This window comes from Elephantulus edwardii, unplaced genomic scaffold (genome assembly GCF_000299155.1).
Source record: "Elephantulus edwardii isolate Elephantulus edwardi_28Jun2011 unplaced genomic scaffold, EleEdw1.0 scaffold00095, whole genome shotgun sequence".
NCBI lineage: Eukaryota > Metazoa > Chordata > Mammalia > Macroscelidea > Macroscelididae > Elephantulus > Elephantulus edwardii.
The window spans coordinates 9,518,224-9,531,558 of NW_006399845.1; the positions used below are offsets into that span (position 1 = coordinate 9,518,224).

Below are 13,335 nucleotides of genomic sequence, written 5' to 3' on the forward strand. Positions count from 1 at the left end.
TTCTTGTGCGTAGTATTTAAAATCTCAGCCCCAATTTTGGAAGCTGACCTTCTGATTTTTCTATGAAATCTTTGGAAGCTAAAACAGCCCCCAGTAGCTTTGAAAATGACGCTCCTTTAATTCATTTCTTTTCAATGGACCTAACGATCTTGCTCCCCTGAATCATGGTGCCCAGAGGCACCTTCTGCATCGTTCTCCTCCTATCCTGCAGCGCCACCATGTGTCTTTCAGAATGCTTTCATTAAATATTCTTGTCTCTTGACAACTCATAAATACCTCTGGGTGTTTTAAAAACAGATCCTAGAGACTACACAGTTTTACTCTCAAATACCTCAGTAAGCATCTCTAGTAGATAAGAATATGTAAAACATAACCACAAGGCCACTATCACAATCAGCAAATTTAGAAACAGTGCCTTAATATAAACTTAGTCTGTTCCCCCTACAGATTTCTCTTAAATTAAGATCTAAATAATATCTATGTACTGAATTTTAATTACAGTTTTTAAAGGTGGCCTAGTGATAAGAAGCTGTGCTGCAATCCTGAAGGTACACGGTTCGAGTCCACCAACTACTCTGCAGGAGAAGGATGGGCACTCTTCTCCTATATGATTAAAACCCACTGGAGGGTCAATTACGGGTTGGTCCTGACTTGACAGCACACAACAACAACAACAAATACTACTACTACTACTTTCTCAGAGGCAATTGCAATCTCTTGTGTTTCTTCTGTAGATATCAGTGTCCATACTTGCAGATAGCAAAGTATGATAAGTAAATAACTATTACACTTTTATTCATGTATAGGAAAAGAACAATAAAAAAGGGCTCTCACATTCTTTAAAATCTTATGACACTTAGATATAAAAATATAAACGAAGAACAAATAACTGGTAAACTAGGCAGGATTAGTTTTGTGGACAGTGAGTAAGAAAATGGCAGTGGGCATTCAAGTATAATTATATTTCTTTTGTTTCCAATACTGCTCACTTAACAAGTAAAACTGAGGTTAGTCCTAATTAGAGTACATATATGAATTTATACTCAAAGTCTGAGAACATTTTAAGTGAGGAACACAGTGAGGAAGGTAGAATTATGAAGACGTACAAAGAAGACATTCATGACGGAGGCAGAGATAAGCAATAACACTCTCCCAAGAAATAAGATCACAGGAGTATTTAGTTTCCATTTCTGAAAATTTGTGAAACTATTGCTTATACACAGAAATGTTTTAGTTGCTAACCTGAGTCCATTCTCAAAATAGTTTATTTTATAGTAAATAACATAATAGCATACTTTTAAATAAAGTTTCATCATTCAAATGTTTTCTTAGTCTCAGGCACACTAGGCTCTAAGGATATGACATGAATAAAATAGATCAATATAGCCCTTGATTGGATGGATCTCATAGGCTAGAATTATTGGCAGACAAATAATACAAATATGTCCTAATGCATGCACACATAAAGAGTAATGTTGAAATACCTGAAGAAGCATCACGTACCTTGGAGTTAGCATAGTGATAAAGCTATGGATTCTGGACCAAAATGTCTGCATTAGAATCCTAGCTTTGCTCCCTCACTTTACTTGAGTAAATTACTTAGCTAGGATAGGCCTCCATTTCCCAAAATAGAATTAATAGTAGTATTTATCTCCTAGGATGATTAGAATAGAGATATAATGGGATAAAAGGTATAAAATACTTATTAAGCATGATATTATGTATTTAATATTTTGCTTTATCTTGAGAGCAATGGAAATAAGATTTAAAACATTATTAACAATCATACATTTATACCTTTGACAAATCTTTCATGCTGCAAAGTTAGTTTTAGAAAATGTGACTAGAATCAGAAAGAAGAGATAGAAGATGATAGTGACCTGTATTAGGGCAATGCTAGTGTGGGTGGAGAGAAAATGAATGATTAGACCATATTCATTCAAAAGAAGAATTAGAACCTGACAATTGATAGGTTGTGTGGGGAGGGAAGGAGGAACGACTCAAGAACGATTCCTATTAGACCTCTGGGTTGGTATATGGATTGCTGGTAATGTTATTCACTAAACCTCAGAAGACTGGAAAAGGAAACAAAGTTGAGGTGGAAGAAAAGAGCTTAGCAGAGGTAATGAGGGACAGTTGCTCTCAAAGAAAAGTTTAGGGGTAAGGGACCTGAGAGAACTCCAAACTGATAGATTCTACTTTCTGGATGTTAGTCAGGTTCATCTCTAAAAAGTGAGTATGTAAATGGTATGATGAGAAATTGAGAGTAAAATAAAGTTGAAATACTTACTATGGAGAACAGAAGAAAAAGAAATATTATGAAAATACAAAACAGTTTCTTGTTGTTGAAGGTCTAACTATGTTTGGATGTCATAAATTTATTCTACCAATATAATTAATAATTTGTCATTTTCTTTTATAGTGTAATGGTCCATGTATGAAAAAGGAAGAAGTAGGTAATTAAATTCATGTGGTATAGAGTTTGATCTAGGGAAAAAAATGAAACAAAAAGTAATAATGGAGATGAGAGGGTGATTAGGAGAAGATTAAGCCACACAATCAGTAGCATAGAAAGGATATTGAAAAAAGAGAGTGATAGGTAGTAGCAGCATCATGGAATGAAAAGCCTAATAAGGCCAAAGCACAAGTTGTAATCAAAGTAATAAGATCAAAGAGTTCAAAGGATAAAGGATTATATTATCAGATGGAGTTATCTGAATTTGAAAGTATGTATCCATGAGTGCTTGAATTGGAGTAGAGGTGAAGACCTTGGGACCAAGAGGTAAAGCCGTATTAATCATGGGAGACAGGGATGGTGGCAGAAGTTGAGGTGGAAAAGAAGATTATAAGGATGTAATTGTAAGCTAAAATACACTTACGTGCTTACTTTCTCATACTCTAAACTAATTCCATACAATGTCCAATGGATACAAGATCATTCTTTAAATTACATACAGTTTATAGTTACTTTGTATAAAATGAGCGAATGATATTTGATTGCAACACATTAAATTTAGCTATGAAAGGTATTTAAACTAGAAGAGTAAAATTGTCTTTTCTATGTTTTAGGGAATTTAGTTACTTATACTGGATTCTGATCCCTTGAAGGCTTGGTTTCCATTCGAGTCAGGAAACACATAGTTCTCTCCATAAATAGAGAAGTCCTACTGGTCATATATGAAAAGTAATTAATTATAAGCAATAGGACAGAGACTGTACCTGTGGCATTTTCTATCTGAGCTTCTTAAATTGTTCTTTCCCTTGCCGGTTATAAATAAGATGTGACTGACTTGGGACCACAGGGTCCTAGAATTCTATTTCTTTTAAAAAGTTTTATTAGCTAGAATTCACACACCATAAAGTTTACTTATTTAAAGTTTCCAGTTAATGGTTTCTAGTATATTTATAGAGGGTACAGACATCATCATAATATAATTTTAGACAATTTCTGTCTTCCTAAAAATTAACTTTGTACTCATGAGGAGACACACTCCACCCTAAGCAACCACTAATCTAGGAATCTACTTTCTTGCTCTGTAAATTTGCCTATTTTGGATATTTTATATAAATGAGATAATACAATATATGGCCTTTGTGACTGACTTCTTTCATCTAGCACAATGGTTTTGAAGTTCATTAATGTTATTACATGTATTAGTTCTTGATTCCTTCTTACTGCTAAGTAAAACTCTATTATCAGGAGGTACCACATTTTCATTTATCCATTACAAATGTATCCAGTTGATAGATGTTTGCATTATTTCCCTTTTTAGAACAGTATTTGAATAATGGTATACACATTCATGTGTGTAGTCATGTATTTTAAATTGGGTTGGATAAATATTGCTTTCTGAGGTGGCTGCACCATTTTACATTTCACCAGTAATGTATGCAGATTCTAAATTCTCTATATCCTTATCAACACTTATTGATTTGTCAATCCTATATGGTCATCTTAATTTTAACTTTCAGAGCTTTAGACATCTTCTATGATACTTTACATATCTCTTTAGGCTAATTGTCTATTGTGTACCACCAAGTCAGAACTAATTAATTGCGACCCTCCCGTGGGTTTTCAGAGGCAGTAAGTAGCATATGAGTAGACTTTTTTTACACACATTAACATACCACTTCATTTTTTGGTGTCCAAATTACTATTATTCAAGTGCCTGCTCCCCACTGTCTTAGAACACTGACAAGGCACTTGGAAAAGTATTATTTCATATTCCAAGATTCTGTAAGTGGCCAGGTATTTACCGTGCCTTCAGAAACATTTTCCAAAATGTATAGAGAAATTGAGAAACTTGCCTTCTCATCTTTTCTACTGAGAAACAGCACACACATCATAGAACTTGACTGTTGAGGCTTATTTTGCATAGTAATTAAAATTTAAAGCCATTAGCCAAGAAAATGAAATGAACCTTTTAAAGAGAAAAATGACATTTCAGAACCGCACCCCATTATTGAACCATAAGAACAACTGGCAACACAATCAGATGAGGAAATGCTTGAACACTTTTGTAACTTGCAAAGTGGTCGGTTTTATTTTGCAATATATATAATTGTGAGTGGAAGTTCAACTAGGTGGAGCGAGGAGACACTGAAAGAAGATGTTAATGTTATTTTAGGAGGCAAGTTAATTATAAAGTAACCTGGGTTTGGAAAGTAAATTTTCTTCACATTACAACTACAAATAAAGAATAAGCAACTTTCATTTAAAAGTAAAAGTGGGGAGAACATGAGGGAATATTGAGTAATATTAGTATAATTTAGAATACACATAAATTGTGGAAAATAAACATTGGATATGTTATAAAAGAAAATATGGATGGAGTATAAAAGTCTATTAGGTTACTTAATATTGAACCCAAAGCTATTCCGGAAGGAAGGATTTTCCTCTATTTCTTTTCCAGGGTCTTGGGATAGAAAATTGGACATGACTGGCTTCATGAATGTGACCTCATTTGTCCCTGCACCTCCTGTCAGAAATGCCTCATAGAGATACCTCTGAGACAACGTCTCCATGCCACTAACCTCCACCAAGTGGTCTGGAAAGCGGCCGTCGGTCACTGAGCAGTGACTCAGCGAGGTGGCCCTGCTCCTCCTGCACAGCCGCACCCCAATAAACAAGAGCACAGAGAAGAGGAAGAGTGAGGAGACCGAGGCCAGCGCGATGACCAAGTAGACAGTGAGGGAGTCAGCGTGGGGCTCCTCAGGGGCCACCTCAGGCAGAGGCAGGTAGGGCTGAGAGAAGCCATCCACCAGGAGCACGTGCAGCATGACGGTGACAGACAGGGGCGGCTCCCCATTGTCCTTGACCAGCACCAGGAGCCTGTGCTTGGGTGCCTCGCGCTCACTCAGCACCCTGGCCATGCGCACCTCGCCATTGTGCGCCCACACGCTGAACAGCCCGGGCTCCGTGGCCTTGAGCAGCTGGTAGGACAGCCAGGCGTTCTGGCCAGAGTCGCTGTCCACCGCCACCACCTTGGTGACCAGGTAGCCCGCCTCGGCCGCCCTGGGCACCAGCTCGGTGCAGGGCGCAGAGCCGTTCTGCATGGGGTACAGCACGAAGGGCGCGTTGTCATTGTCGTCCACGACCACCACGCGCACCAGCGCCTCGCTGCTCAGTGCGGGGGAGCCCGCGTCCGTGGCGCCCACGCGGAACTCGAAGGCTCGCAGGGCCTCGTAGTCCAGCGACCTCACCGCGAACAGGTGGCCATTGTCCGCGTTGATGGACACCAGGGAGGCCAGGGCCAGGTGCGGGTCGTGGGGCGGCAGCAGCGAGTAGGTGACCTGGGCGTTGGCTCCTGAGTCTCTGTCTGTGGCGCTGATGGTGCCCATGTGCAGGGCGGGGCTGTTGTTCTCGCGGATGAACAGGGTGTAGGAGGCTTGGGAGAAGGTGGGTGCGTTGTCATTCACGTCGGAGACCAGCACGGTTATCTTGTGCTCGGTTTTCAGCCTGGGGGTGCCCAGGTCGGTAACGGTGATGGTGATGTTGTACTCTGCTTTGCTTTCTCTGTCCAGTGTTCCCTTTGTTTCCAATAAATAGTAATTCTCATCAGAAGGTTTTAGCATAAATGGAAGGTCTTCAGAGATGGAACAAATCATTCTCCCATTGACCCCAGAATCTCTGTCTATGATACTGAAAACCAGAACCACAGTCTCAGGGGAATTTTCAGGTATTGGGCTGGTCATTGATGACACGGTCACTTCAGGTGCATTGTCATTCACATCAATCACTTGAATTCTCACTGTTGATTTTCCAAACAGACCACCTCCATCTGTGGCTTGAATAATTATTGAGTATGATTTAATAGTTTCAAAATCCAAGAGTCCTGTTAGACTAACTTCTCCAGACTTTTGATTAATTTCAAATGTCTTGTAAATGTCTTCTGAGGTGTGAGAAAAACTGTATGATATTTCCCCATTTGTTCCAGAATCTAAGTCCCAAGCTGAGACAGTCACAATCGGTGACCCCAAGATGCTATTTTCTGGAATCTTCACTTCATAAAAAGGCTGTTCAAATTCAGGGAAGTTATCATTGATATCCACAACAACTACCCGAACAAAGGCAGTCCCAGATCTAGGCGGAGACCCACCATCCAGAGCGGTGAGGATGAAACTGAATTCAGGCTGTTCTTCGTAATCCAGCGCCTTGTCCAAAACCAACTCTGGGTATTTCCTATTATCTGGATCAACTCTAATTTTAACGTGGAAGTTGGAATTGGGGCTGATTGTATAGTTGTGTAGTGTGTTGATCCCTACATCTAAATCCTTTGCACTTTCCAGTAAGAACACAGTGTCAACAGGAGTATTCTCTGGAATTTCTAGAAGCATTTCTTTTTCCAGAAAAACGGGAGAGTGGTCATTTATGTCCCTGACCTGGAGCTCAATTCGAAAAAACTGTAAGGGGTTTTTCATTAACACTTGGAAATGCAGCACACACGGCTGGGTGGAGCCACAGAGCTCTTCCCGGTCTAGCCTTTCCCTTAGAAGCAAGTCTCCTGTGCTTATGTCCAGCTGCAAATGATGTTTGTTATCCTTAGAGACCACCTGGGCCCCCCGTGAGGCCAGCTCCCCCAGCTCCAGTCCCATGTCTTTTATCAAATTGCCCACAAAACTCCCGCTCTGCATTTCCTCCGCCACAGAAAACCGCCCTGATTCAGAGACTGCCTGAGACATTCCCAGCAAGACAAAGAGAAGCAAGACTTGCCTTATCCGCAGTGTGTCCGGCTCTCTGTTCTCCATAGCTCCCTTTTCAGTCTTCCCACAGAATCGCTTCACTCAGTCTTCCTTCCAGTTCTGGAAATTGTGCTTCTGATTTGTCCACCAAATCCTCAGCGGTAATGATTCTAACCCTGTTGAAAGGCTTCTAGGTCATCTCTAGCTGTTCAGTGTTTTCAATGCTGTACGCACTGGGTTACATCCAGGGCATTACCGGCGTCATTTTCTCCATGATGTTATCCTGCAGCGCCACCATGTGTATCTCCAGATTTTTACAGTTTGGGAAGAGCGAACTACATCCCATTGACATACAGGTCTTTCAGGGGGGGAAAAAAATACTGCCTTATGCATTTTGTTTAAAAATGAATTACAAATATACTCTCCATTCCTTGAACTGTTTTAAGTTCTTTATAGTTTGTGGTGTTGCCAGTATTTATTTTAAGCCTTTATTAAGACCTCTCCCTCTGCACATAACGAAATGTGCTCAATTATGTCCTGAATACAGTGGCACAAACCACAACTCCTGGCTTCCAGAAGCTAGTAATTTCTTTAGAAAAATATTTTTTTAAAGCCTGAGACAAGGAAGGTTTCGCTGATTACTAAACTAAAGAAAGTCCCTGTACTACCTATTCTTCCTTAGGTAATAAAGGAAGGGATGCACCTGAGTTATTCAGAAGTTCTCGGAGAGCACATGAAACTAACTATATTAACCACTGACATAATATGCATATTCGCAGTTTCTTTTCAGATTCTGGTAAAATACAAAATACTTAATTAGTACACAAATATGCTAGTTTTTTAAAAATTTCATTAATTTTAATGAATGTTTACAGAGATTTTTGGATTTCCATTCATTCATTGTTGCATTTTTCTCCCTGTCCAGCTATCCTCCCCAGTTTAATCTTCTCTTTGAAAAGTAAAAGAAAAATTCTTTCATTGGTATACAATGCCCTAGCCCCGTCCCCTGTCCCGAGTACACTCCACAACCTTCATTCTGGACTCTTGTCATAACCATAATACCATCGCTTTCAAACAGTTCTCTCCCTCATCTGTTTCAATGCAGTATACATAATTTATCCTGATCAGTCCCGTTCTACAACAGTGACACTATGCAATATTTGTCCTTTTGTGACTGAGATACTTCACTCAGCATAATGTCCTCCAGAGTCACCCATTTTGAATAATGTTGCATGAGCTCCTTGTTTTTCAATGCAGCATAGTATTCCATTGTGTGAATATGCCAGAGCTTCTCTATCCATTTGTTGATGGGCACTTGGGTTGTTTTCAACTCTGCTATTGTAAACAAAGCCATAATAAACTTGGGTGTGCATATATCTGCCTGGGTGGCACTTATGGTTTCTTTAGCGTCTATTCCCAGTAAAGGAATTGCTGGGTCAAATGGTATTTCAAATATGCTAGTTTTATTTAAGTCTGGCTCCTCTGGAGATTTACTTCAACAGCAAGTCAGTCTCCCTGCTTTTTCTTTCAGGAAAGGACTACAAAGACAAAGCAATTCTCTGTCCTAATCTGCAGAGAGTTGTACTGCTAATCCACAGGCTATGCCTCTTCTGGCAGTTTGAATCCAACAGTGGTTTCATGACAGAAAGGTGGGCAGTCTCTTCAGAAACCTGAAGGAGTGTCGCTATGAATCAGAACTGACTTGACAACAGTGAGTTTAGGTTTGAATATTGCTAATCTTGGAGAACGCTGGCAGACCTGAGTACAAATAGGACATATGAAAGTAAAACAAGATGACAAAGAAAAAACCTGCCTTCTGAATGGTAACATTTCTATCACCTTCTCTTGTAAGGTTCTCAGCTCATACAGCACAATGTATACGTCTGAGTCATTCCCTACCCTCATACATAAGGTATTGTAGAATACTAACATGAACGTCATAGATAAATAAGGCTTACATATGCAAAAGAGCATCTTGTTAGCATTTTAATATCTCATTATCCTTAAATATAAGATACTTAAAACAAAAAACCATATGAGGATAAAGGCCAGAATCACCAGTACCATTAACAAAACAACCAGGAAGAAAGAGATATAATACAGAAATAGAAGAAAGTATTTACAATGTTTGAGTAATCCTTAAAGAAATTAAAATACAACAAAAGGTAAATGTGTTGAATGTTTACTCTTTGTCACCCACTTTTCTAAGTGTTTTAAACATATTGGTGTTGTTGTTGTTATATGCTGTCGAGTCGCTTGCGACTCATAGCGACCCTATGTACAACAGCCCTAATCTCTGCTCTATCTTGTGCCAACTGCACTGTCTCTGACACTCCCATCCTGATTACCACAATCACTGAATCAATCCACCTCATAGAGGGCCTTCCCCTCCTGTGCTGCCCCTCCACCCTCACAAACATGATGTCCTTCTTCAAGGACCTGTTTCTCCTTACAACATGTCCAAAGTATATTAGATGGAGCCTCAGAATCCTTGCCTCCAAGGAGCCACCCGGTTTAACCTTGTCCAGGATGAATCTGTTTGTTTTCCTAGCAGTCCATGGTACTCTCAATACTCTTCTCCAGCACCACAGCTCAAAGGCATCAATTCTCCTTCTATCCTCCTTGGTCATTGTCCAACTCTCTGAAGCATAACAAGTGATTGCAAAGACCATGGCCTGTATCAGACGCACCTTAGTCTCCAGAGAGACAACATTGCTCTTCAGTACTTTGGAGAGATCTCTAACAGCAGACTTTCCCATGGCAATCCACCTTTTAATTTCTGGCATCTGGTGCCAAGAGTGTTGACTGTGGAGCCAAGCAAACTAAAGCTGTGAACAATCTCAGTCTCTTCACCATCCATCCTGATGCTGCCAGTTGGTCCAGTGGTGAGAATCTTTGTCTTCCTGACATTGAGCCTCAATCCATATTGGAGGCTGCAGTCCTTGACCCTCTGCAGCAAGCGCTTCAGGTCCTCCTCAGTTTCAGCAAGCAGGGTTGTGTCATCTACATAACACAGATTGTTGATCGATCTTCCCCAATCTTGACCCCACATTTCTCCACATAGAGCCCAGCCTCCCAGATAATCTGTTCTGCATACAGATTGAAGAGGTATGGAGATAGGACGCATCCCTGGCATACACCCTTCCCAATTTTGAACCATGCAGTGTTTCCTTGCTCTGTTCTGACGACTGCCTCCTGGTCCAAGTATAGGTTTTGCATTAGAAGGAAGTGTTCCGGGATTTAAACATATATTACCCATTTAATCTTAATAATTACATGAAACAGAGATTCTTACTATCAAATAAAGAAAAATTTGTCTTAAGTATCCCTTACTAACAATGTTGAAACCCTTCACAGCCTCACAATCCACTCTCATTTGTAAGAGAAGCATAATTATAAGTTTTACTACATAAAGTATTTTCAGAGAATAAATGGATTAATAATAGACAAGAGAAGATATTGTATTTGCAAATCCCTATCAGGATTTATATAAATACATCTATATTTATAAAAAACATGTTGTTGTTATAACTCAGAATTGACCCTTACTGACCCTCCTGTGAATTTTCAGAAGTTGTAAACTTCACGGGAAGAGACTGACCATCTTTCTCCCACAGAGCAGTTAGTGGATTCAAACTGTACCTTTGGTTTGGCAGTGCAACTCCTTACCACCAGAGTAAGTCACCAGGGCTCCCTAAAAGCTAGATAGTAAATTACATTCTTAGAAAATAGGCCAAGATAGAAAACTAGAGAAGAGGAAAAAATCAAGACATTTTTAACTCAAGTAGTCCAACATTTTACTAGTGAGACTAGGGTTAAAGAGAGAATATAGAGAGTGCAGGACGAAAAGATAATTAAAACATAATAAGAACATCATTTCCAAGAGTTGAAAGTGAGAATTTGAAAGTTAACAAGGTCCACTCATGAGATCAAATTTAAAAAATTAATTAAAAGGCCATACTAAGTGCTCCTGGGGGATGCAGGTAGAGTGGGATGGGGTAAGTGAAATTAATAAAGATGTCATGAACAGAATGGAATAGGTCTTCCAAACAACAACTCTACATGCAATAAGTAAAATGAGCAATATTTTTAAAATCTGAGGAAAATGGTTTTCAACCTAGATTTTTATACCTAGTCAAACTATCAATCAAATGTAAAGAATATCTTCACAATACAAAGTTTAAAAAAATTTACTCCTCTTAATCTATTTCTATAAAGATACTGATAAATATGCTACAGAAATAAATGAAGAAAAAAGAAACCAGATTTTATAAAAGACAGCTAATACAAAAAGTATTAAAGAGTACAGTGACAGCCCAGAGAGCAACTACTGTAAATGAGTCAGAGATGCAAGGGCTCTTGATGAATGGTCCCTAGGAAATAAACATAATGGGTAAACTATGTGATGCTTCTTACTATTTTTAAGGACAAAAGATTGATATATAAGTAAAAAACTGTAAGGGGAAATATCAATAGTGGTTCATAGAAAAGGGTACAACTATATAACTGTAATTATTAGCTTTAGGAGAGTGCTTTTAAGAAATAAAGTAATCATAACCCACTAATAATATGATCTTATGAGAATCTTAGTAATGTAGACATTGGTTTAGCTTTTTTTTAAAAAATTACAACTATATTGGAAAAATAGAAGGAATGTACAATATTTTCAGGTGTTGAGAAATAAGAAATTTATATATCTATCAATTGAAAGAAGTTATTAAAATATAAGGTTGACTATCAAGCTATGTGAATTGTTAGGTGTCATGGACTTGGCTCTCACTCAAAACTCTAACTTACTGCTGCAGAGTTGTATCCAACTCATGAAAGGGAATCAACCATTTCATTGGGTTTCTGATTTTGTAAATAGTATGGAAGGATATTGCCCCTCTTTCTCTACAGAGCTGCTGGTAGATTGAAACCACTTTTGGGTTAGCAGTACAACTCCCTATGGACTGGAGCCCTGGAGCCCACCCACAGGGATCTATTAGCAGTAGTATATGCACAACAAAATGAAACTCTGCTCAGATCTACACCATCCTCACCATCTCTTCTGCGCTAAAGCCCATTGTCGCAGTTACTGCATTAATAAAGTGGATTTTATGGTTGGTCAATACTTCAAGGATGTCCATCTCTTTCTCTGACTCTCTAATTATCCAAGCAAAATGTTCTTTTCCCATGACTAGTGCAAAGGTGGTCAGACTTCATCTCAACATTCTATCAGGAGAGACTAGTCCCTATAGAATAACCATTTTGTTGCAGGTGACTGGAGATTTACGAAGTGGGAAAAAACTGTGCTGCAATCCCAAAGGTACATAGTTCATATCCATAAGCTTCTCCATGGGAGAGGGATGGGCAATCTCCTCCCATTTGATTTACAACTTCTAAAAACCCTCTGGAGGGTCAGATTTGGGTCAGTTCTGAGACTCGAAGGTACACAACAACCAAGAAAGCACTCCTACTTTCCATATAACCTTTAATTCTACTTGACTTTTGAACTTGATAATGACTGACATATACTTGCAAAGTAAAATTAACATCATTCCAAGAGTGCATTAAAATTCTCACAAAGTTTCATAATGTTTTATCCATATTTATTTTCATGCAGGTTTGAATCATAAGACAGTCTTATTTTGCTCACCAACAAAAGTGAACTTAGGAATTATTAGCCAAAGAAAAGTAGAGTATTTCAGAGTAATGAAATAATAACATGATACACAAGGATATTATTATGGTCCAGTATCGCTCATAAAATTAAATTTTTTAATTTAGAACTAATGATGAACTTGAAGATATAAAACATTAGAATAAGGTGTAGGTGTTAAGTATGAGTTCTCACATAGCAAAAGTGCAACAGAGGTGGTTATGATCATGAGATGCAGACTTTAACATTTACTGGGGTGGGGGAGGAACCAATGTTGGTTTTCAACAAAGACACATAAAAATAATTAAATAGTCAGATTTTTTTTAATGGACTAAAACCTTACGATCATTATTTGGAGATGGACACTAATTAAATTTGAGCTAGCTGTTAGGAATTAATGAGATGATGAAATGGTACTGTAAAACTTATAGAGTACTCAACGTAATTTTAAGACAAAATTAATATTCTTATCACCACACACCTAATACCGATGAAAATATGAATAGATTATT

The 13,335-nt window shown here is 38.6% G+C and overlaps 1 protein-coding gene across 1 annotated transcript; it reads right to left on the reverse strand.

Moving 5' to 3' along the window:
* Window positions 1-4,851: 4,851 nt before the first annotated feature.
* On the reverse strand, window positions 4,852-7,248 carry PCDHB12 (protocadherin beta 12). The gene has a single exon (XM_006891138.1). It carries the CDS (start codon window positions 7,246-7,248, stop codon window positions 4,852-4,854), a length of 2,397 nt encoding a protein of 798 aa, XP_006891200.1.
* Between the last annotated feature and the right edge of the window lie 6,087 nt (window positions 7,249-13,335).

Excerpts from the sequence above, each read along its gene's own strand:
- PCDHB12 (XM_006891138.1), bottom strand. The coding sequence starts at position 7,248 with ATGGAGAACAGAGAGCCGGACACACTGCGGATAAGGCAAGTCTTGCTT.